This window comes from Dermochelys coriacea, chromosome 1 (assembly GCF_009764565.3).
Source record: "Dermochelys coriacea isolate rDerCor1 chromosome 1, rDerCor1.pri.v4, whole genome shotgun sequence".
Classification (NCBI taxonomy): domain Eukaryota; kingdom Metazoa; phylum Chordata; order Testudines; family Dermochelyidae; genus Dermochelys; species Dermochelys coriacea.
In genome coordinates, this window is record NC_050068.2 from 80,828,359 (window position 1) to 80,853,186 (window position 24,828).

At 40.6% G+C, this 24,828-nt stretch overlaps 1 protein-coding gene across 26 annotated transcripts in view; it reads right to left on the minus strand.

Moving 5' to 3' along the window:
* Positions 1-24,828, minus strand: part of MYCBP2 (MYC binding protein 2) — a 444,438-nt gene that overhangs the window by 286,781 nt on the left and 132,829 nt on the right. For 22 of the 26 annotated variants that reach the window (XM_043504641.1, XM_038370594.2, XM_043504635.1 and 19 more), the window contains exons 17-20: positions 19,667-19,768; positions 8,594-8,701; positions 6,623-6,742; positions 4,830-4,911 (exon numbers count right to left, since the gene is read on the minus strand). In XM_043504641.1, the coding sequence (XP_043360576.1) occupies positions 4,830-4,911; positions 6,623-6,742; positions 8,594-8,701; positions 19,667-19,768 (412 nt within the window). The remainder of the gene's footprint in view (positions 1-4,829; positions 4,912-6,622; positions 6,743-8,593; positions 8,702-19,666; positions 19,769-24,828) is intronic. The other 4 variants (XM_043504638.1, XM_043504632.1, XM_038370012.2 and 1 more) reach the window with 2 other exon arrangements.

A 24,828-nucleotide genomic window follows, 5' to 3' on the forward strand; every position in this document is an offset into this window, starting at 1 on the left:
GCTCCTGCCCTCTGCCTTGGAGCTGCTCCCAGGAGCCTCCTGCTTGCTGTGCAAGGGAGAGCGGGGAACAGGGGTGCTAATGTCAGGGTGTTCCCATCTCCCCCACTCCTGCACCCCATCTCCAAAGAGCAGGGGGGAGACACAACAGGGCTCAGGAGGAAGGGAGCTTCCTGGCAGGAGCTGCTGTCTCAACTGTATTTTCCACTGCATACATCCGATGAAGTGAGCTGTAGCTCTGGAAAGCTTATGCTCAAATAAATGTGTTAGTATCTAAGGTGCCACAAGTACTCCTTTTCTTTTCGCAGATACAGAATGCTACTCTGAAATCTGTCTCAACTTGCTGATCTACTTAAAAAAAACGTAGAGTGGGGTCACCATACTTAAAGAGGCAATGCACATCTCTCTCTCACACGTGGTGTGTGTGTCAGTCTCTCTCTGCCATGCTGTCTCCCCTCCCTCCATTCGTGCTGCCTTGTAGAGTGTGAGGCTACATTAACAACAATGCGTTAACTCTTGAGGGTTCAGCCAAGTGCTAATTCATCATTTAACAGTAAGGCATTCCCTGAAAATATCTCACCCTCTGACTTACCACCTCAACCAAGCTTCACAATCATCCTTGGTGTATACAGTATTAAATAGCTTATTTAAAATTTATAGTGTGTGTGTGTGTGTGTGTGTGTGTGTGTGTGTGTGTGTGTGTGTGTGTGTGTGTGTGTGTGTGTAATTATATATATTAGTCTGACAAAAAAAATTCCCTGGAACCTAACCCCCCCATTTACATTAATTCTTATGGGGAAATTGGATTCGCTTAACATCGTTTCACTTAAAGTAGCATTTTTCAGGAACATAACTATGTTAACCGAGGAGTTACTGTATACTGGCAAAGAACTTCAAGGATGTAGTCTCAATTATCTCTGATTTTAATATGTGCTTCCACAACCATACATACTCTTCTTACCCTCTTCCTCTCCTGTCCTGTCCCCCTCACCTAGCTTCCCTTCAAATGTTTTACATTTAGCTTATCATCTCATATGCCTATCCAAAAAACCGCAAACCATGAAGCATAACGTTTGCTGCCATCACATTGTTCACTTTGTTTGTGTGTTATATTTCTTCCCCCATGCTGTGTCTATCTTGCCTATTTTGATAGTATGCTCTTCAGGGCAAGGACCATCATCTACTACTCTGTGTTTGTACAGTGCCTAGCACAATGGGACCTCATTCTTGGTTGGTCTTTAGGAACTATTGTAAGAAACATAATAATATGTAGAAGTTTCTTTACTGAAGTTCTTAAGGACATAAGGATTTCAGCACATATATTTTTACCTTGTGGAACTCACAAGGTTGGCAGATTTTTTGGCACTGAAATCTTTATCATAGAATCATAGAATCTCAGGGTTGGAAGGGACCCCAGAAGGTCATCTAGTCCAACCCCCTGCTCAAAGCAGGACCAAGTCCCAGTTAAATCATCCTAGCCAGGGCTTTGTCAAGCCTGACCTTAAAAACCTCTAAGGAAGGAGATTCTACCACCTCCCTAGGTAACGCATTCCAGTGTTTCACCACCCTCTTAGTGAAAAAGTTTTTCCTAATATCCAATCTAAACCTCCCCCATTGCAACTTGAGACCATTACTCCTCGTTCTGTCATCTGCTACCATTGAGAACAGTCTAGAGCCATCCTCTTTGAAACCCCCTTTCAGGTAGTTGAAAGCAGCTATCAAATCCCCCCTCATTCTTCTCTTCTGCAGACTAAACAATCCCAGCTCCCTCAGCCTCTCCTCCTAAGTCATGTGCTCTAGACCCCTAATCATTTTTGTTGCCCTTCGCTGTACTCTTTCCAATTTATCCACATCCTTCTTGTAGTGTGGGGCCCAAAACTGGACACAGTACTCCAGATGAGGCCTCACCAGTGTCGAATAGAGGGGAACGATCACGTCCCTCGATCTGCTCGCTATGCCCCTACTTATACATCCCAAAATGCCATTGGCCTTCTTGGCAACAAGGGCACACTGCTGACTCATATCCAGCTTCTCGTCCACTGTCACCCCTAGGTCCTTTTCCGCAGAACTGCTGCCGAGCCATTCGGTCCCTAGTCTGTAGCGGTGCATTGGATTCTTCCATCCTAAGTGCAGGACCCTGCACTTATCCTTATTGAACCTCATTAGATTTCTTTTGGCCCAATCTTCCAATTTGTCTAGGTCCTTCTGTATCCTATCCCTCCCCTCCAGCGTATCTACCACTCCTCCCAGTTTAGTATCATCCGCAAATTTGCTGAGAGTGCAATCCACACCATCCTCCAGATCATTTATGAAGATATTGAACAAAACGGGCCCCAGGACCGACCCCTGGGGCACTCCACTTGACACCGGCTGCCAACTAGACATGGAGCCATTGATCACTACCCGTTGAGCCCGACAATCTAGCCAGCTTTCTACCCACCTTATAGTGCATTCATCCAGCCCATACTTCCTTAACTTGCTGACAAGAATGCTGTGGGAGACCGTGTCAAAAGCTTTGCTAAAGTCAAGAAACAATACATCCACTGCTTTCCCTTCATCCACAGAACCAGTAATCTCATCATAAAAGGCGATTAGATTAGTCAGGCATGACCTTCCCTTGGTGAATCCATGCTGACTGTTCCTGATCACTTTCCTCTCCTCTAAGTGCTTCAGGATTGATTCTTTGAGGACCTGCTCCATGATTTTTCCAGGGACTGAGGTGAGGCTGACCGGCCTGTAGTTCCCAGGATCCTCCTTCTTCCCTTTTTTAAAGATGGGCACTACATTAGCCTTTTTCCAGTCATCCGGGACTTCCCCCGTTCGCCACGAGTTTTCAAAGATAATGGCCAAGGGCTCTGCAATCACAGCCGCCAATTCCCTCAGCACTCTCGGATGCAATTCGTCCGGCCCCATGGACTTGTGCACGTCCAGCTTTTCTAAATAGTCCCTAACCACCTCTATCTCTACAGAGGGCTGGCCATCTCTTCCCCATTTTGTGATGCCCAGCACAGCAGTCTGGGAGCTGACCTTGTTAGTGAAAACAGAGGCAAAAAAAGCATTGAGTACATTAGCTTTTTCCACATCCTCTGTCACTAGCTTGCCTCCCTCATTCAGTAAGGGGCCCACACTTTCCTTGGCTTTCTTCTTGTTGCCAACATACCTGAAGAAACCCTTCTTGTTACTCTTGACATCTCTTGCTAGCTGCAGCTCCAGGTGCGATTTGGCCCTCCTGATATCTTTCCTACATGCCCGAGCAATATTTTTATACTCTTCCCTGGTCATATGTCCAACCTTCCACTTCTTGTAAGCTTCTTTTTTATGTTTAAGATCCGCTAGGATTTCACCATTAAGCCAAGCTGGTCGCCTGCCATATTTACTATTCTTTCGACTCATCGGGATGGTTTGTCCCTGTAACCTCAACAGGGATTCCTTGAAATACAGCCAGCTCTCCTGGACTCCCTTCCCTTTCATGTTAGTCCCCCAGGGGATCCTGGCCATCTGTTCCCTGAGGGAGTCAAAGTCTGCTTTCCTGAAGTCCAGGGTCCGTATCCTGCTGCTTACCTTTCTTCCCTGCGTCAGGATCCTGAACTCAACCAACTCATGGTCACTGCCTCCCAGATTCCCATCCACTTTTGCTTCCCCCACTAATTCTACCCGGTTTGTGAGCAGCAGGTCAAGAAAAGCGCTCCCCCTAGTTGGCTCCCCTAGCACTTGCACCAGGAAATTGTCCCCTACGCTTTCCAAAAACTTCCTGGATTGTCTATGCACCGCTGTATTGCTCTCCCAGCAGATATCAGGAAAATTAAAGTCACCCATGAGAATCAGGGCATGCGATCTAGTAGCTTCCGTGAGTTGCCGGAAGAAAGCCTCATCCACCTCATCCCCCTGGTCCGGTGGTCTATAGCAGACTCCCACCATGACATCACTCTTGTTGCACACACTTCTAAACTTAATCCAGAGACACTCAGGTTTTTCCACAGTTTCGTACCGGAGCTCTGAGCAGTCATACTGCTCCCTTACATACAGTGCTACTCCCCCACCTTTTCTGCCCTGCCTGTCCTTCCTGAACAGTTTATAACCATCCATGACTGTACTCCAGTCATGTGAGTTATCCCACCAAGTCTCTGTTATTCCAATCACGTCATAATTCCTTGACATCACCAGGATATCCACTGCAGTCTTAATATGTCTGGAAAACCACAATGCATGAAGTGAGTCTGCAATAACTTTCAAAAACATTTCCTCTTTGGGCCCAGACAATGTATACAAATTTTCAAACCAAAGAAAAAAGTTACACACTTTGAATTGTATGATAGTTTTTTTAAACTAAAGTTTCTGAAATACTTTGGGGACTGAAATTTTCCCTGGTTGCTATCTGCTAGAAGGCAGGCACTGTTTGTTCTTAAAAAGTCTGAGCAAACTCCCTTCCTGCTATTTTTTTTTTTTGAGCAACTGGTAATAGAGGGAACCACTTTTCCACAGATTAAAATTCCTGTGACCATTTAAAAAAAATAAAATAAAAAAAATAAAGACACAGCAACACAACATTTAGACCTTCATGTGAACAGTTCTTTGAAGACTAAATGCTTTTAGCTTATTCTGGAAGAAAATAAAGTTGAAAACAACTGACATTGATTTTGCATATGCTCAGGAGACATTTTCTAAAATTTGTAGCAGAGCTTAAGGAAGTCCTGCCCTATTTATGTCTCTCCTGAATATTCGCCCTAACACATCTAAGCAGGGAGAATATATCCATTATATGTAATCCAATTCATAGATATGGTATGAAATTCAATAGTACAAATGTGTTCTTTAACTTATTTACAACATACCTGGAATTAACGTCTCCATGTCCCAGCTGCCCATGCTGCCCATATCCAAATGTGTAAACATCACCATTCTCCATCAAAACCACTAAAAATAAAATGTTTTGTTTTCAGAATATTTTTTTCCTGACAATTTGAAGGACCTCACACATGCCTGGGTTTGATGTGTAGTTTATATTACTAAAAATATTTGTATAAGGTAATAATTTTACCCTCTTTGGCTTTAATTTATTAAGTTCTTGATCCTGCAGAGACTTGCATACAATTAATTTAAAACCTGAGAGTAGTCCCACTGAAGCCTTTCCCTGGTAAGAGAAAAGCTATTGCAATGTTTAACATTAATTACATTTTTCATCTGTTAATTTAAACAGATTACAGAACTATCTGTCTCAAACATATTTTGTTCAATGGTTTAATTACAAAAATCATCAAATTTTCATTCGAACAAAACAAAAAATAGCAATCAGAGCAAAATTAGTAAAAGTAACTGCTGGATTAAATTACCAGTTAAGTGACTGCCACAAGCATTTATTACATTTGTTTGCCTACTAAGAACCTGTGCAGACTGATTTTCATCTTTTGGCGGAAAATTATTATTATCCCACCATTAAAATCCACTTTTCAAAGCCACTAATTTCCCATTCATCTATTCCTCATATGTCTTGTTTCTGTGTGTTTACGTTTCTTTACAAGAGTTCTTTAGTACTGTACAACACACAATACAGTACCTGCCAAATCATATTGCCAGCATGAAACAATTTTCTTGACTAAAACGAGGATAATATTTTTGCACAGTCACTTTTGTGATCATAACTGTACTTTAAAACAATTTTTTCCATGCTAGAGATAATTTGGGAGCCTCCAATCAATTATAATGATGGATTATAATTTGTTCCAATGGCACTCCAAATTACACTTAACCCAAAAACTCACTAAAATTATTATAACAATAAATATTGCCTTGTGGTCAAATTTTGAACCTACTCTTTTTGGAATTGAGGGCCCATGGATGCATAGCAGATGCAGTTCCACCACACTGGGGTTAAAAATTTATGTGGGCCACATGGGATACCCATCCCCTGCACAGTTCAGAATTGTGCAACTGGCACAGTTCAGAGTGGCAACTGGCAGGAAGAGTGGAGTGCAGTAGCACTAGAGGATGGTTTCTTAACCACTGTATGGTTTCTTAACCCTCCTTTAGTGGTGAAGAGGACTGAAGTTGCCTGCAGATGTTAATCCAACCTAATCACTCGTTTGCACCCCCCACAGAGATAGCTAATCAAGATATCCAATAGAATGCTGAAGACTGGAATTACAGTAGAACCTCAGAGATACGAATACCGGAGTTACTAACTGACCAGTCAACACTCCCTCATTTGGAACAGAAGTACACAATCAAGTGACAGCAGCAGAGATGGAAAAAATACAGTACAATACTTTATTAAATATAAAGTACTATAAATAAATAAATAAAAAGCAGCATTTTTCTTCTGCATAGTAAAGTTCCAAATCCATATGAAGTCAATGTTCAGTTGTAAACTTTTGAAAGAACCACCATAATGTTTTGTTCAGAGTTACGGACATTTAAGAATTACAACCAACCTCCATTCCCGAAGTATTCATAACTCTGAGGTTCTACAGTACCCCAAAAATACCAATGATTTGAAACTTACTTGGGTAAGGATTACCACCACCTTTCCTTAAAGAAGGCAGTTCATGGTAGTTATATGAGTGGAAGGGCACATGATCACAATTTTTTCAACAAGTGCACACATTAGATAAAAGCTGTAGCTTTGTACCTGAATGGTGAAATCCACAACTGACTTGTACTGCCCGGAGTTCACAGTCAAAATGGACAGCCCCTGGAGGATAGGTTGTGATTTTGCTGGCATCCTTCTCACCCCTTTCTCCACTTCCGTCTACAAACATAATTCATAGTTATATTCCGATTCTTTTCAAGAAGCAAATTTAAGAATAATGAACAATGAGCAAGGGTGGAAAACGAAAACATATTGAATAAGATAACAGCAAGAACAACCTGCAGTACAGCAGATTAAAGAGGTCAAAAATGCATATACTGGTAATAAAGCAGATTTTGAGATATTATACACAAATTTTATTTGCAAACAGAATCTGCTAATGGACATGGTTCTGAACTGGGAAAAAACTATTAACCTAGTTAATAACTTCTGCAGAATGAACAAATTAATTTAACTCAGCAAAACAGGAACTAATATAATGTATATGGGTGTTAAATACACAGACTTGTTGCATGAAAATTGTACTGCACCTCCACTTCTTTAAGAAAACTACAACGGTCGCGCATATAGTGCTGTCAATTTACAAATAAATTAGCCATTCCACTATCTGCTCCTTTTTATACCAACACAATGGTGTGTATGTGTGTGAGAGAAATTTTTTACGAGTTTGAATTGGCCATGTTACTTCTGTTTTACAAAACCATAAATGCATTTCATCCCAAACAAGTGCTAGTAAACCCTTTGTCACAAAACCCATTGAAATTTGTTTAAGATACATTTTTCAGAATCTATTTTAGTGGATTTTTTTTAAAAAAATTAGCACTACTGCTTTCCATGTAAAGACAGGTTGCACTAGTAACATATACAGACTTAGAGGTGACAAAATAAATACAATATCTTTGTAAACTTCTGGAAATTAACTAAAATACCTTTTCTATAAATTAGGGTGTCATTTTAGGATACTGTAAAACAGACTGGCAATGAAGTTATATTTGCACATAGAAATGAGGGAAGGAGCTTGCATAATACATGCAGGAAGCTAACGAAACAGAAGAACAGGCAGCAAGCTCCTGGTCATTACACCAGCTGGTGAAGTGAAGAAAGCTGGTTGGGAAAGCTCCATGGAAAGAGTGAGAGTACAGTTACTATCCTTTAATTTGTTAGTCTTGCCACTGTTACTGGCCACAATGGCATCAGAGCATTCTGCTACTGCTACTACTACTACAAAAGGTCAGTAAACATCTGTAGATACTGTTTTACCATGAAGATTTTAAAAAGCCATAGATCTTTGTTTGACAGAAACTAGTACTGAAAAGAAAGACAAAATTCACAAAGTGAGCGAGGAAATTGCCCCATCCATTTTAGGATTACAATGACCACTGCTTTATTACCAAAAGTTGATGGAAACCAACTACTTGCAGCAAGCTTTGAAAGCATACGTGTCGATACTTTTGACATAAGTCTTCTGTTATCTAAATGTAATTTTTACTGAGTAATTAACATTTGTAAACCAGAAGTATCAAAAAAGGCTTACTTCTAGATGGTAAACCTACAGAAAATCAAAGAGAAGCCTTGAATTAATGAATCTGCAATATAAACATTTTAGCAACTGCAACACATACGCATTGTACAAGATCATAAAATTAAATACATTAAATTACAATGCATATGCCAGACTTGAATTACTTGTCCCAATGAAAAAATTAGAAAGTTGTGTAAATTTCTTTAGTTTTATTTAAACAAATTAGAAAAGACAGAAAAATAAAACAACATACTTTATCAAAGAAAAAAGAAAAAACCAAAGATGATGTAAGGTGTCAAACATCCATACTTTTAAATTAAACAAACATATAAAATGTGATTTTTCTCCTCAGGTTACAGAAGACTAATAATAAGAAAAGAGCAGAATAATTTTTGTGCATTTCTCTGAAAACAAAGATTCAGTGGATGGAAGAAATGACTCGGAGGATGGGCATATGTCCCTCCTAGTCAATAAGGAAGACCAAATACCTTTGTGCTTGTCCCGCTTATGCTTTAGCTGTGCTGGATGGGGTCTGATTCTGGCTAGAGCCTGCTCTCGATGATTCATAAAAATAGGACCAGGAAATACAAGGGGGCCTGAGGAGAAACATTTTGCACATGCATAGGAAAGCTCACAAAATGGAAACAGTGTGTTCAAACAAAAAATAATTCAAATTAAAAGTGTGAAAAAATGATTCTAATTCTACATTGCTCTTGTGCTTTACAAGGTCAAAAATAAGTTAATTTGATAATTCTTGAAGACCAAAATATTATTCAAAGATGCAGTAATTTTCTCACATAACAGATTTTTTGCCTTGATTTATAAACATGGAACCTTACTAAAGTCCATGGGACTACACGAGTTGTAAGGTGGAGAAGAATTTGGCCCTAAATAATTAACATTCTGTCTTACAGCTAAAGAAATTTTATATACCATACATTATAGGCTATTCTATTATACTGCAAAGTATTCATTTGGCACAAAATATTAAAATATCACCATATCAACACTAAAACAGAAAATTATATGCTTGGTCACATTTCCTAAATTTGAAATTCAGAAATAATGTCCATCATTTATGCTCTAATAAATTTGTTAGTCTCTAAGGTGCCACAAGTACTCCTTTTCTTTTCATCAAATTATCAACTACCTAGAGACATGCTTTGTGGGGAAGCGGTTATATAATAAAACTATGCACTTTGGTGGTTTATTATATTGACATATTTACAATGGAATGTTTCAAATCTAACAAGTTATTTTATAAATGTTTCTTGTAAAGGACATAATTTCAAGAACACATTTACACTTGATATATTTTATTTTATTATTTTAAAGATTCCCAGGACTATAATTTTTGTTGAGATACTCTCTCCAAAAATGTGATAAGATATATTAAAATGCCTTGTAGCTGCATTACGTGAAACTTTTAAAATAATTCTGTATGAAATTTCGCTTGTATATCACGTGTTATTTTTCACCAGGTATTCTTTGTAACCAAAGACATTCAAATGTAGGGCCTCATCCTTCTCCCACTGAAATCAATGAGTTTTATCATTGACCTCAAAAGAGAAGAAGTAGTCAGAATATGTGTTTACAGTCCACTGCCCATATCCCTTCCCTCCTTTGAGCTTCTTGAATGGAGCATAATCTCATTGACCTGAATACTATTTCATTCACTCTTTCATGTGTGCAAATATTCATAAGTTCCATTGTGTATATCTGAATTCTCTTTCCTCCACTCAACTAAACCAGCCCTCATCAAGAATACTAATCAACTCTTCCTGACAATTTCCAGGCTTCTATTACAGCCTAGCCCCTGACAATCCGTCTTATCTGTATCAAGGTCATTTGCACCTTTTTGTATCAGTTCTCTCCTCAGATTTCAGAACCCCTGTACACTTGACTCTCCTGCTATTTCTCCCAACCTCTTCCTTTTGTCACACTTTGGTAGTTTTTCATGATCATCATAACCCATTCATCTCACTATGTTGGTGTGTCAGAGAAGATTACCTCTTCTTCTTCTATCACAAGTATACCCATTGTCATAGCTTTAACTAACATCTCTACCCCAGTGACTCAGATATTATTCTCTACTGGACCATTCCCTTTCTGTTCAGTCTCCTATTTCCCATATCCTGGATGTCTTGCCATATGCTCAAACTCAATACATCAAAAACTTAACACTTCTGTATCCCCAAATCTCTTTTGCATCTAAAACTCTCCCTGTCCTAACACTCAATTCTGGTAATATTTTTCACTCTTCTCCCTTTCTTCTCATACAGCTTCTATCATTACATCAGGTTTTATCTTCACATCATCATCACAAATTTAACAGTCCAGAGGGTGTAGTAGCCAGGGAAGAGGAAACTGGGAAAAGGAACATGAGGGAAGGAGGGTGGGCAAACTGGGTAGCAGGGCAAAGAGACTAGAAAGGGGGAGGGAGGAGAAGGAAGATTTTATATTTGTATTAGAGGTTATAATGATTGACTGTTATAATAATGTATTATGTATTAAATGTATTAATGTATGATTTGATTTCATCCTGACAGCCACCCTTTTTGATTTCAAGGCAGGAATAGACCAGAATAGTCCTTATGGCTGATTATGGTCACCTTTTGTTTTAGGATAAGATTTCAAAAAAAGGAAAAAAAAAATGCAGCAATCATCATTCTGGGTGTATTAGCAGAAGTGTAATTCTTCCACTCTTCTCGCACTGATTAGGCCTCAACTGGAGTATTATTTTCTGTTCTGGGTGCCACATTTCAGGAAAGAGGTGGAGAAATTGGAGAAAGTCCAGACAAGAGCAACAAAAATAATTAAAGGTCTAGAATACTTGACCTATGAGGGAAGATTGGAAAAACTGATTTGTTTAGTCTGGAGAAGAGAAGACAGAAGGGACATCATAACAGTTTTCAAGTACATAAAAGGTTGTTACAAGGAGAAGGGTGAAAAATTGTTTTTAACTTCTGAGGATAAAACAAGAAGCAATGGGCTTAAATTGCAGCAAGCATGGGTTAGGTTGGACATTACAAAAAGCTTCTGTCAAGGTGGTTAATCACTGGAATAAATTACCCAAGGAGGTTGGGAAATCTCCATCATTGAAGGTTTTTAAAAGCAGGTTAGACAATAACCTCTCAGGGATAGTCTAGATAATACTGAGTCCTGCCATGAGTGCAGGTGGTTGGACTAAATGACCTCTCGAGGGCTCTTCTAGTCCTACAAATTTATGATTGTATGATTATTATGTATTCCTAACATGGTTTGAATAGTGTGGAGTAATAAGGCTTGTGGCCACACATTGAACAATGAGGATAAAATTAAATATCAAATAGCTGCTCAATAAGTGAGCGAGCACTGGTCATTCTGTTCACTGTATGAAGAGGTCCTGTAGAAAGAAATTAGTATGTGAGCATGTATCTAAAGACTATACCATAATGTGTACACACAAGGGGTCCAAATTAAGGTTGCCCAAGCAACCTTAATTCTGGCATTTCCTAAGTTAATCATGCCCTCAAGACATTCTTTTAATATAATTTAGTACATGTAATGTATACATATACAAGTACACATAGTCTGTAATATACATTAAACCATGTCACACACTACCCTCATTGGAGTAGAGTCTATGGCAAATCTGACGTTTTAAAATGTAACTGAATTATCTAAAAGTTGGGGTTTTATTTATTTTCACATTTGAAAAACTAATTTCACATAATTCAAGCGGTATTTCATCTAACTTTAAAATTTGCTTTTGGCTCAATGGCATGCATGTGCAATTTCAACAGATAAACTTCTTGAAAAACTGAAGCATCTAACAAGCAGAAGCATGCAATAAAGTTCTTCCAAAACCACAAGAGTATCTATACTACTGTGATATATATTAAAGAGTGGATTCCAGTGTTTCAGAGTTTTTCATAAGATATCACTATATATTAACATGTTTGTTTTATTCTGGTTAGTATGTGAGAGGTTTCGGTTTGAATTCACATGGACTAGGTAAAGGAAGTGAAATGTCAAGAAAATATTGCTTTAAGTAAACATCAGAGTGAAGAGGCAAAGAACTCAGCTTTGTCTTGATCTATCAAAAATAAATTATGTAACAGTTAGGTGGGTTTGGTTTGGTTTGTAAATACAAGATCCTTCACATACTATGAAAAAAAGTGCAATACTAGATACTGGAAACACATAATATACTATGAAAAAAGTACAACAGTAGATTCTGGAAGCACCAAGATAATGCATTTAACTATAAAGTTAACTTCATCAAATGTTTAATGAAAAAGTAACACTTTGAATAACATTTTGCTGGAAATTAAGATGGTTATTCAGTGACATAACAAGCAGTACTATTGGTAACTTTATTTCAAGGAAAGGTCAACAAAGTGAAACCTTGGATAAATGTCAAATAGATTTAAAATATTTAACCCGTAATAATCCAACTGCAATTACCATGTGATTTTTCTTCAAAAATACACTTTATTGTGATATTACTACCATTTAGAAAGCTGTGAAGTATTAGCCATATTAAAAATAGTTTTTAAAAGTTCAGCAGTAAGTGGTTAAGTACATTACTTGATTACATATTAGAAAACCACTAGCCGTCCATAGTTTTATGCAGTGCTGTAGCTGTGCTGGTCTCAAGATATTAGAGAGACAAGGCAGGTGAGATAATGTCTTTTCTTGTACAAACTTCTGATGGTATAAGAGACAAGCTTTCAAGCTTACACAGAGCTCTTCTTCAGGACCTGGAGAAGAACTCTATGTAACCTTGAAAGCTCTCTTACACCAGCAGAAGCTAGCCCTATAAAAGATATTACTTCATCCACCCGGTCTCTCTAATTAACTACATGGCACAGACAGTGCCAGATTATGCTGTCTCAATGTTCAGCAGCTTTGACTAAAAGTGTGATGCAACCAATTTCCAGATTTTTTTGTGTCTCACTTTAGGATAGTTACCACTAAGATTACAGTAATACGAGTAGAAAACAAGCACACCAAGGTCTAAATCACCAATTTTATATCACAGTGAGGGTAATCTAAGGGTTCCTGCATCAAACTGAGAATGCTATGAACTAAACTAAAGTAAATGAGGAGCATTTACTCTTACCATATCTTATAACACACTGAATTCTATAAATTTAATTCCTTTTTAGGAATGGTAAATTTAAATAAGCCTCTTCTCTCGCGCTTTTGAGCAATAATAGAAGAATCTTTGAGCTGAAGACAGACTGGCTGAAAATCCTAGGCTTCTTTTAAGTAATAATTACTACAAACATCAAACATGAACTTAAAAAAAAAAATCAGTGGAACAATTGTAAAAGTAAGATAATCTAAGGCACCTCAATCTCAACGGTGTCCTGCTGCACCACAAGACAGAAGGCAGAATATCTGACTGCTTCATTGCCTGCTTTCCTGACAAAATGTGTCAGTCCCAAGAAGAGCAGGATAAGAATTTAAGACTGGCTCTGCCTGAGACTACAGAATATCTAGAGAAGGATGACTCCCATCCCCAACATGCCCAACCAAGACAACCCAGGAGAAGAGAAGTGAGAAATTAACCACCACTCATAGCTCCTTGATTCTCTGCACTAGCCTTGAAGTAGTAGGTTAATGCAATCTAGAGATTGCACTAATTTGCTCCAGCCAGCTGCAATCACTGAAGGCCCATACACCACTTGGGATAGTCCAAACTCAACATGCTCTATCCAATTCTCACTTCCCTGCTCCTGAGACAGCCTTTGAACCATGAACAAGCAGGACTGTTTCTGCCAGGCCAGAGTGGTCACCAAGAGACTTGTGGTGATTTTTTTTTTTTTTTTAACTGCTACTTGAGCTGAATAGCTCAAATATCTGCCCCCAAATTACGGATGGTGACTACCTGAGTTATTTTGAAACAACACATTTGGACCTCAGGCTGAAAGCTTGAACATGACATATTTACCAAGACTGATAGCCACTAACACATCATAGTAAGAAACCAACAGACCATCATGACAAACTGATATTTTAATCATGTAGCTGAAATGGAAACATACAGCCACACCGCAATATATACACACACAGTCCAGTAAACTTCCAATTTACTGGCTTTCCCCAATTAGATAACTAGCAGTATATTGCAGCTAGTCCCTGAATGTTCAAGCTTCAGTTTTGGCAAGCTGTAAAGCTCTTTAATACTGAAACTGAACTCCTGCAAAGCTTATAAACTATGTGGGAACTCTGAGGCCTTGTCTACACTACAGGGAAAAGTCAATCTAAGCTACATAATTTGAGTTACATGAATAGTGTAACTCAAGTCGATATAGCTTAGATCTACTTACTGCGGGGTACACACTACGCTATGTTGACGGGAGACGCTCTCCCGTCGACTCCCCTTACTCTTCTTGATCCGGTGGAGTATAGGAGTTGACGGGAGACTGATCTGCTGTCCATTTAGTGGGTCTTCACTAGACCCGCTAAATCAACTGCAGATATATCGATCACCACACATCAATCCCCCAGTAAGTATAGACAAGCCCTGAGCTTCAGTCATGCAGCATTCAGCAGGACTGAAGTCTAAGGATGCCAGATGATAAACTCAATTATCTGAATTTCTTGATTGACAGCAATCAAAATATACAAACACAGAAAACACCCTTCACTAAAAACACATACAAATTTATAAATGTATATATGAGCATATTTCTACACACAATTATACAGAATTCATGCACACACAACGTACCCTTTTTAAAAAATATATATAAAATGTGTCCATTCCCAAGGTACTTGGGATGGATGTACTAATTGCTCTATGACAAAACATTTTAAAATTACAAGAGTCGAAGAAAATCAAAACAAAACTAAAAAGACTCCACCTAGATTTCTACCCATTTACAGCAAATTCCCAACCCTCAGACAGCAGCTTGTTCAAACGGTGGGCCGCGTCCCATGCCCTTAAGATCAAACATGGGCTCTGTTAAACCTACAAGAGAAGTGAGTTCCCCAGAATTGTTGACTCATGCAGTTAAATTGGCCTCAATCAAGGAAAGAGGCAGTTAAGACCGAAACCATTCAGTGCCCTGTAGATCAAAGTAAACACCCTTAATTGCAGACAGAGAAAAATAAAAAGCTAGTACAATTTACTAACTGGTATAATGTCCCCTGAAGCTAATATCCGCAAGCCAGCAGAAAGTTGTATTCTAAGATAGATTCAGCTTCCAAGAGACCTTTAAGAGTAGCTCTCATATCAGAGATAGCATGGATGTGTCTACATGAGCTGGGCATCCACCCCTAGCTCCAACTACAGATGCAGATTAGAACCCTGTGGTACCCCACAAGAGAAATCCCTCTAAGGTGGACTAAGGATTACATAAAGCAATCCTCTGGGACCTCCCACTGAAACGTGTAATTCTATCTACTCCAGCTACCATCCACAGTGGTGTCAACAACATTTCCTGGTCAAAATATATGAAGGGCAGCTGACAGATCTAAGGAAATTAGTATGAATACTTGGACCACTGTCCATCACTAAGGAGGTACAACCTGGACTGTGGGACTGCTGAACCCTCCAAACCTACCAACCTGTGCTGCTGATGTCAAGCTACAAGCCTCTGACAGGCACTGCATTTACACAGCCATCCAGAGGCAGGAACACACCCAATCGATTACATGAATGATCTTCCAGCCACTCATGAACCATCAATGGAGAGGCTTCAGCCAATTCTCCCCAGTCTTGCACCACAGAACTGTACCATCTTGCATGGATCAGAAGCCTGGCCAGTATAAGTTCATTACTTAGTTTGCCACTTCTTCAGAGGAAAATGGACATACACCAGCCTTTGTAACCTGAGCTGCAATTCTCTTAGCACTTCAACCACAAACACGCTGTTTTAGGTAAAATATAAAACAGATTTATTAACTACAGAAAAGTAGATTTTAAGTGATTACAAGTAGCAGGCACAGAGATCAAAGTTAGTTAGCTAAGAAACAAAAATAGAAACAGAGCCTAAATTGCAAAAAGAAAAGGAGTACTTGTGGCACCTTAGAGACTAACAAATTTATTTCAGCATAAGCTTTCGTGAGCTACAGCTCACTTCATCGGATGCAAAAGCTTATGCTCTAATAAATTTGTTAGTCTCTAAGGTGCCACAAGTACTCCTTTTCTTTTTGCGAATACACACTAACACGGCTGCTACTCTAGAGCCTAAATTGTAACTCAAACAGACAAAGCAAAATTTGAACCAAGCAATGTCTCTCCCTAACAGATGGTACAAGCAGGTTACGTTCCTTAGTACACAGACTGGAGCACTTTCGAAGCTGGGACCAAACTTCCCCAGCTCGAAGTTTTTTTCTTGCAGATGTTCTTCCAGCTGTTACAAAGATCATTGCTGGGACCTGGCCTAGTCCACCCCCATGGTATAAATCCCTTTTCCAAGAAGCCTCCGGGATAGTATATTGTGTGTGGATGTGCTGTTAACGACTGTCTGACCAGTGATGGCTACTTCTTTGTTGTAACTGAATGGCTGGCCATGGGCATTCCCAACCTCACAACATATCTTATTAACTCATATAGTAATACTTCACATACGATAAACATTAATATCCTGTTAGATTGTATGTACTAACAGCTCAAAATCTTAAAAATCACAAGTTTCAGAGTAGCAGCCGTGTTAGTCTGTATTCGCAAAAAGAAAAGGAGACTAACAAATTTATTAGAACATAAGCTTTCGTGAGCTACAGCTCACTTCATCGATGCTCTAATAAGCTTATGCTCTAATAAATTTGTTAGTCTCTAAGGTGCCACAAGTACTCCTTTTCTTTTTTTAAAAATCACAAGACATACTTTGTATAAAACATATCAATTATACAAGAGTGGTGAATATGGAGGTTCAAGGGTGCTACTTTGAGGTACAGAGTGTCACAAGATGATTAAACAGTCAGTCAGTCCTAACAGAGCATCCACAGAGTCCTGTGCGATTAAATAATGCTCAGTGAATGTGTGGGAAGACAGGCAGGTCACTGCTTTACAAATGTCTGAGATTGGTACATTGGTCAGGAAAGCTACTGAGGTGGAAAGTGATCTCGTGGAGTGCGTTCTAGTCCCTGGTGGCATTTGCAAATCATGCTGATAGAAAAGGTTAATACAACTGGAAATCCATTTTGAAAGCCTCTGTTTAGATATGGCTGATCCTTTTGATCTTTCAGCAATAGAACGAAATCTTGGTATCTTTCTGAAAGGTTTGGTTTGTTCAAGATACAAGGCTTAGCACCCTTCTAACATCTAGCATGTGGAACACAGCCTCCTGTTCTTTCTATGTGGTTTAGGGAAGAACGATGGAAGATGAATAGGCTGATTCAGGTGGAATGGGGAAGGTATTTTAGATAAGAACTTTGGATGTGGTCTTAACATAACTATCTTTGAAGATTGTACAGGGAAGTACACTACAAGAGCCCCTATTTCCCCCACTCTTCGAGTGGATGGGATGGTCACAAGAAAGGCCTTTTTCATAGATATGGGTATGTTATTTCATAGATCTGAATAAGCAGATTGCCATAGGCTCAAATGGGAAACCACTGAAACATCGTAGCACTAGGCTGAGGTTCCAAGCTGGAGTGGGATCTCTTACTTCAGCAGTCTTCGGTGGTAATGGCAAACGGGTAGGTACCGCATGCACATCTGGGGGTGAGATGTGTACTGCAGCGACATTGGTACACAGCAGTGGAGACTTCAGTTCATCAGACATTAGTGTATTGGGAATCTAAATTCATTGGTACCATGGAAGTAATTTGCCTCGGTATCACGGGAGACATTTGCATCTGTGCTGTTGTTGACTATGTCATCGGTGCTGGGATCGCGCTGCGTTCCACAGAGCGTCCAGCAGGCAGCACCATAGATCTTGTCAGTGTCGATGTACTTGGTGCGGTATGTCTAGCTGGTGCTCTCGGTACCATCTTTGAGACTCCAATATTTTCCTTACCCCTATTTCCTGATGATGCCATCTTATCCAGTCCTGCCCTCTTGGGGTCCTTGAACTTACTGGTGACATTACCAAGAGGCCCCAGGGGCGTCACAGGTATTCTGTCAGTGCCAAAGCTAATGATCTCTCTGGAACCCCTTTCTTTTTGGTGGCTCCTTTTTAGGTGAACTTGAAGCTTGCTTTTTACTGTCTTTTCACAGGGACTCTTATTTTCTCTTCAAAACTAGCAAGGAGGGTGGCATGGCTGATGTTGATGCTGACAGCAACTGTTGTCCAGGCAGGGTTCCAGGACCAGGGTCTGAAGCTGAGCTCTCCATCGGTTTTAATTTCATCTCACAGTTTTTCCAAGTCTGTGCCTTAAGTTTAAGGCAATACATACAGTTCTGGGGAATGCGTGCCTCTTTCAGACAACGAATGCAAAGGGAGTGACAATTACTGACCCTGATGGCCTCCCAGCAATAGAGACACTGTTTGAAATTGGAGGATCTGAGCATAACACCCTTTATAGGGATTACCTCCCTAAAGGGAAGATATGTAGAAACTACAACTCTAATCGAGGGATGATAAAGATAAATAATGGAGACTTTTTTTTGGAACGAAGGAAAAAGTAGAATGGGAACGACTAAATGACTAAAATCCTAACTGAAACACTGTCACTATGACAAATGAGAACAAAGACACTAAGAACTCGATAGAAACTCAGGACAAGAGCAGTTGAGAAGGAATCGAGATTAATTTGGCCGCACAGAACTATATAACTGCCAAATGTGGTGCGCGAAGGGGGGAGTGCATGTGAAGCCCAAATGGGCACTACTGCCGAAAATCTCAAATCCTATGTGCAGGAACACAGATACACCTAAAGTGGAGCACTCACAGAAACACAACTCGAAGAAGAACCACTTGTTCCCGCAATCTTATCCCCATTTTAGCACTTACATGAAGTGAACACATTCCGATGAGTAAGATTTTGGGAAGGAAAACTTATACATCCCCTCACAATACCTTCATGACTCTCTTAGCTCATGCTATATCAAATACCAATCTGAAAACATATGGGCTGACAACGGGCCAGCCGCCATATCCAACATTTATCAGTAATATATGCACAACAAAGAACCCCATTCTTTCTTAAACCAAAGACTACAAATACTTTAGTAGCCACCAATGTTGCATTGAACAGCACAGCTTAGGAGTTCTGACTCTGACCCTGTGCATCTGAGGTGAAATCTCTGACTGTGCTAATCTTTTAATTGTCTAATTAAAGGCCTAGATCTAAATTCTCAGTGGTTCTGTCTCCCATACCCACCATTATAGGCTTAATGGAAGCCAAATTCACAAGCCATTAAACAGCAGTATTACTGAATCCTTGCAGGCCTTTTCTGTATTATAAAATTGCACTGGTATATTGATTTTTTTAAAAAAAAAATATTAAGTTCAGTTAGTGCAAACCTCTACTGAAGATACACTTAAACCTGATTTTTGTTTCATGTTTGACAATTTTTAAATAAAGAAAGGCCTATTTCGCAAGGCCTAGTCCATTTTTAGAAACGGTGTGCATTTATCCTTATTTTAGCCTTGATTCAGTAACAAATAATCTCTTACCTCTGCCTTCCTCCAATCTATGCCTCCTGTTTACACGCTGCCGCTTTTCCTCTTGCCGTAGCTGAAGGTGCTCTTCAATATTAACCCCAGGAACAGGGACAGCTACATCAATTAATAAAAAAATACAAAATCTATGTTTAAATAATATGATGAATGTGACAAAACCTAGTAATAGCCAAGAAAACGAAAGCTAAGGCTCGATATTTTGTCCTTTATATAGCTATGCTGAGATGTTTAGGAATAAAGGAAAGAGACAACAGAACGATTTCAGAATGGATTGTCAGCCTCAATTTTGGATTATTTACTTTCATAACTCTGTCACAATTTCAACATTTAATAGTTTTCTGTACTTCCTATCAGCTAAACACATTTTTAGAGTTTGTTAAAAAAAAAAGTTTGGTTGGTTTTACTTTTGCCCCAAATTTCCAGTAAACATAAGAACAGAAAACTTATAAGTTGACAAATTCTATTTAAAATAATGATCTATTTAAACTTTTCTTTAGGTACACCACATGACAGCAACATGAAAATGAATACCATTGTATTTCAATTAGCAGCTCATTTTAGAAATAGTTGCATGATTTTTATTAATTCAATTATTATACATCAAGCTTGTATATCAACCTTGTTATTTTTGGCATGTTGAGCAATTTAATACCAAGTTATAGCACCTTGAAAAGAGGGGGTTATAATGGAAAGATTAATACAAACCTAAGTGCAGGCATAGGGCAACAGAGATACACTTTAAGCTTATTTAAAGTATGATTCTACTCTGAAAAGTAACCATGAAAATGGCAACTTTTATCCAACAGATTTCCTTGATTGTATTCAGAGTTACAACTGCTTATTTAAAAAAAGAAAAGGAGTACTTGTGGCACCTTAGAGACTAACAAATTTATTAGAGCATAAGCTTTCGTGAGCTACAGCTCACTTCATCGGATGCATTTTACTTAACTGCTTATTTAAGGGTCAGAAAGAGGAAGTTACCTACCTGTAACTGGAGGTTCTTTGAGATGCGTGTTCCCAATCTGGATTCCAAATGTGGGTGTGCTTGCACACCACACACCAGAGCCAGAAGGTTTTCCTAGAAGTGTCCATTAGCCTGCACATGCATCGTACTTCCCCTTCTGCTCACAGTCGAGGGTATAATAGGCTGTGCGGGTCGAAGCCTCTCCAGTATCCCTCTTACCGTTAAATAGTCCAATCCACAGCAGAGGGAATGGAGGACAGGTATTGGAATCTAAATAGGAACTACACATCTCAAAAAAAAAAAAAAAAAAAAAAAAAAAAAAAAAAAAAAAAAAAAAAGACATTCATCTTTTCTGTAATTGGTGTTCTTTGAGATGTGTTGCTCATGTCCATTCCATATTAGGCCACATGCACCGGTGCCAGAAGTTTTTCCCTCAGCAGTATCTGTAAGGGACCAGCTCTGGCGCCCTCTAGAGTGTCACCTGCATTGGTGCGGTATAAGGGGCGCCGGTGGCTCCCCACCCCCTCAGTTCCTTCTTGCCAGAAACTCCAAAAGTGGGGAAGGAGAACGGGTCATGGAATGGACATGAGCAACACATCTCAAAGAACACCAGTTACAGAAAAGGTAACTGTCTTTTCTTCTTCGAGTGCTGGCTCATGTCCATTCCATATTAGGTGACTCCCAAGCAATATCCTTGGAGGTGGGTAGGAGTTCACAGAAATTGTCAGGGTTCCCTCCCCACTCTGAACTCTGGGGTACAGATGTGGGGACCTGCATGAAAGACCCCCTAAGATTATATTCTACCAGCGTAGGTTAAAATCTTCCCCAAGGCACAAATTCCTTTCCTTGTCCTTGGATGGTATTGCTGCCACCGCCAAGTGGTTTATACAAAAATTCAGGAAAGGATCACTTGGAGTCCATATTCCACCCAAATATCCCCCCTAAGCCCCTTCACCCCCTTTCCTGGGGAGGCTTGAGAATAATATAGTAACCAATTTGTTACAATGTGAGCACAGACCAAATCCTTCAGTTTTTAGGACACTGAAAATTAATCAGATTCTTAAAAGAAGAATTTTATTACAAGAAAAAAGTAAAAGAATCACACCTGCAAAATCAGGATGGAAGGTAACTTTACAGGGTAATAAGATTTATTGGACTCAGCTTCACAGTTATAAAACAGGAATAAAACTCTCTCTTAGCATAGGGAAAATTCACAAGCTAAAACGAAAGATAACCTTGCATTTCCTTGCCTCACTTACTATTTCTGTAATTCTTAGATTGATTATTCCAGCTATGTTTTCAGGAGATGTTGTCCTCCCCCCCAGATCTGAAAGTATCTCCTTTCCTTATTGATCCTTCTGGTCAGGTGCCAACCAGGTTATTTGAGGTTCTTAACCCCTTATAGGTAAAGCGATTCAGTACAACTACAAGGAGGGATTTTTATGTTTATGACAGATGTGCAGATTGCAACACAGCTCTGCTAAACCCAGCATCATCCCTGGCCTGCTGAGTGACGGCATAATGAGCAGTGAATGTGTGAACAGAGGACCATGCTGTGGCTCTACCGATGTACTGGATAGGGATGTGTGCCAGGAAGGCCACCGAAGATACCTGCACTCTCGTCAAGTGGGCTCTGACAATCCGCAGCAGCGGAACCCCCGCCAGGTCATAACAGGTCCTTATGCACAAGGTAATCCAATTGGAAATCCTCTGCAAGGACACTGGGTGACCCTTCATCCTATCTGCTGTAGTGATGAAGAGTTGAAAGGCTCTTACAGAAAGGCTTGGTACATTCTAAGTAGAAAGCCAAGGCCCTGCGGACGTCGAGGGCGTGAAGACGCCTCTCTTCACTGGTCTTGTGCGGTTTGGGACAGAACACCAGGAGGAAGATGTTCTGGTTCATATGGAAGGTGGAGAACACCTTTGGCAAGAAGGTCGGGTGGTGCCACAACTGAACCTTATCTTTGTAGAAGACCATATACGGAGCTTCTGAGGTCAAGGCTTTAATTTCAGAGACTCATCTCGCCAATGGCACCGCCACCAGGAACACGACCTTCCATGGCAGATAGGAAAAGGAGCAGCTCAAAGGGTGGGCCAGTGAGCCTAGAGAGGAAAGTGACAACCTTCCAGGTGAATCTTGTAATCATGCAGAAGTCCCTGAGACAGAGCGCCTCCTGACAGAGAGCCGCCGAGCATGCTGCCCCTTGCCTGTTGATGTAGAATATTGAGGCTGTGTTGTCTGTCAGGACTTGTACCACCTTGCCCGACAGGTGGGGCAACAAGACTCCGCATGCCAGCCAGACTGCTCCGAGCTCTTTATGTACAACCGTCCTTCATTCGGGGACCACATATCCCCGATATGTGCCCCCTACTCAAAGTCTCAGGTGTCTGACACCAACTTGATGGAGTGGGGAGTCGAATGGAACCCCTTCCAGGGCTGTTCTGTGGTCGGTCCACCACCACAGCAAGGTAAATATCGCCTGGGGAATAGTGGTAATCTTTTCCAGGGGGTCTTGGGACTGGGAATAGAGTGTCACCAGCCATTGTGCAGGGGTCGCATCCGGAGCCTGGCATGACAGGCCAGACCAGCAGGCAGGCAGGCAGACAGACCCAGGCTATAGTCAGAGGGAATGAAGAGATTTCCGTGATGAGGTTCGTCAACATGTGGTATTATTGGTGGTCATTTAGTGGAGAGAGCAAGGAAAGAATAAATGTCTCATCTGGAGATGAAGATGCAGCAGTGGAGAATGGCAGTACTGGTTCCATGTCGTCTTCTTCCTTGTACACTAATGGTGCTGTAGGGCAAATGGAGGATGGTTGATATGAGACGATCAATGGTGCTTGGCATCCTCAGTAGGGATCCAAGTGTGGCCATTGGTGGGCTTCATGGGTAGCAATGCCAGGCCTCTGAAGCACAGTCAAACTGGTGGATAGTGCAATCTGGGACATGATTCCAGATTCTGACATGGAATGGGAGGACTGTCTCTGAGAAGCCCTCAGACTTGGAAGATGGTTTCGGCAATGGGGGGGGGAGCTGGGGAGTGGGGGAAACTAAGTACCAGAGGGCTGCATGTGGCAACAAAGCAGGTCTTTCTGGTAGCAGGAGCAAAGGTTCATCTAAGGAGAGGATGGTGGTGAGTGAAGGTCCAGAGGAGCAGAAAACGCAGATGGGGAGGAGCAGTTCCTCTGTGGACAGAAGCGGTTCCAGTCATCTGGGAGTGTGAGGCAGAGCTCTGGAGAGGCCAGAGAGTCCACACGGAATCTACACAGGGAAGTCTGGACGCCTGTGCAGATGGATCTGTGTGCAACCTCTCACCTGACTTGGTGGAGCTCATGGAAGAAAAAATGAGCTTATGAGCAGTCCCGGACTGGGATCTGCTCTTATGGCCATGGTTTTTTCCCCTCATAGTGGGGCTTGTCTCTTGTCTTCTGTACCAACGGATCCAGTGCCTGGGAGGTGCTGGGAAGGGCACTCAATGCCAGTGATGGATGCTCCACCATCAGTTCTGCCAGTCCAGGATCTGAGGTGCCTGGGGAAACATCACCTCTGGAAATTCTTGATGGAGGACGCTATGTTCTTGAGCCTCCCATGTTCAGGGCATTAAGGATTTGCAGATAGCACAGCGGACCACAGTGTGGGCCCCGCCAAGGCAATACAGACAATGCTGGTGCTCATAGAGAACGAGTGCGGGCAAGAGGTACAGTTCTTAAAGGTGGGAATGCAGAGCATAGTCCCCAGGGGGTAGGGAGTCCCCAAAGAGGGGAACAACTACACTAACTAGACTAAGGATAAAACAAGTATAGAACACAAACAGCTTAGCTATAACTATGTACAAGAATGGATGAAAAGACCACTCTTAGCTCGGCTAAGAGAGCAAAGGAACAGGGGTTCCGACTCAGGGAAGTGGAGAGGCATCGACCCACGCAGCCTATTATACCCTCGGCTGTGAGCATGAGGGAACGTACAATGCATGTGCAGGTCAATGGATGCTGCTAGGAAAGCCTTCTGGCTCTGGCATATGGTGCACACGCGCGCCCATGTTTGGAATCCATATAGGGGGACCCATCACTCAAAGAAGCATAAGTGTTTACTGCTTTTATGCCTATTAGGATCACAAAGACAACAAAGCTAAGTGGTGGAATCTAGTCTTCCTTGTGATCAACAGAAGTGTTCACAGTATTCCAATAATTT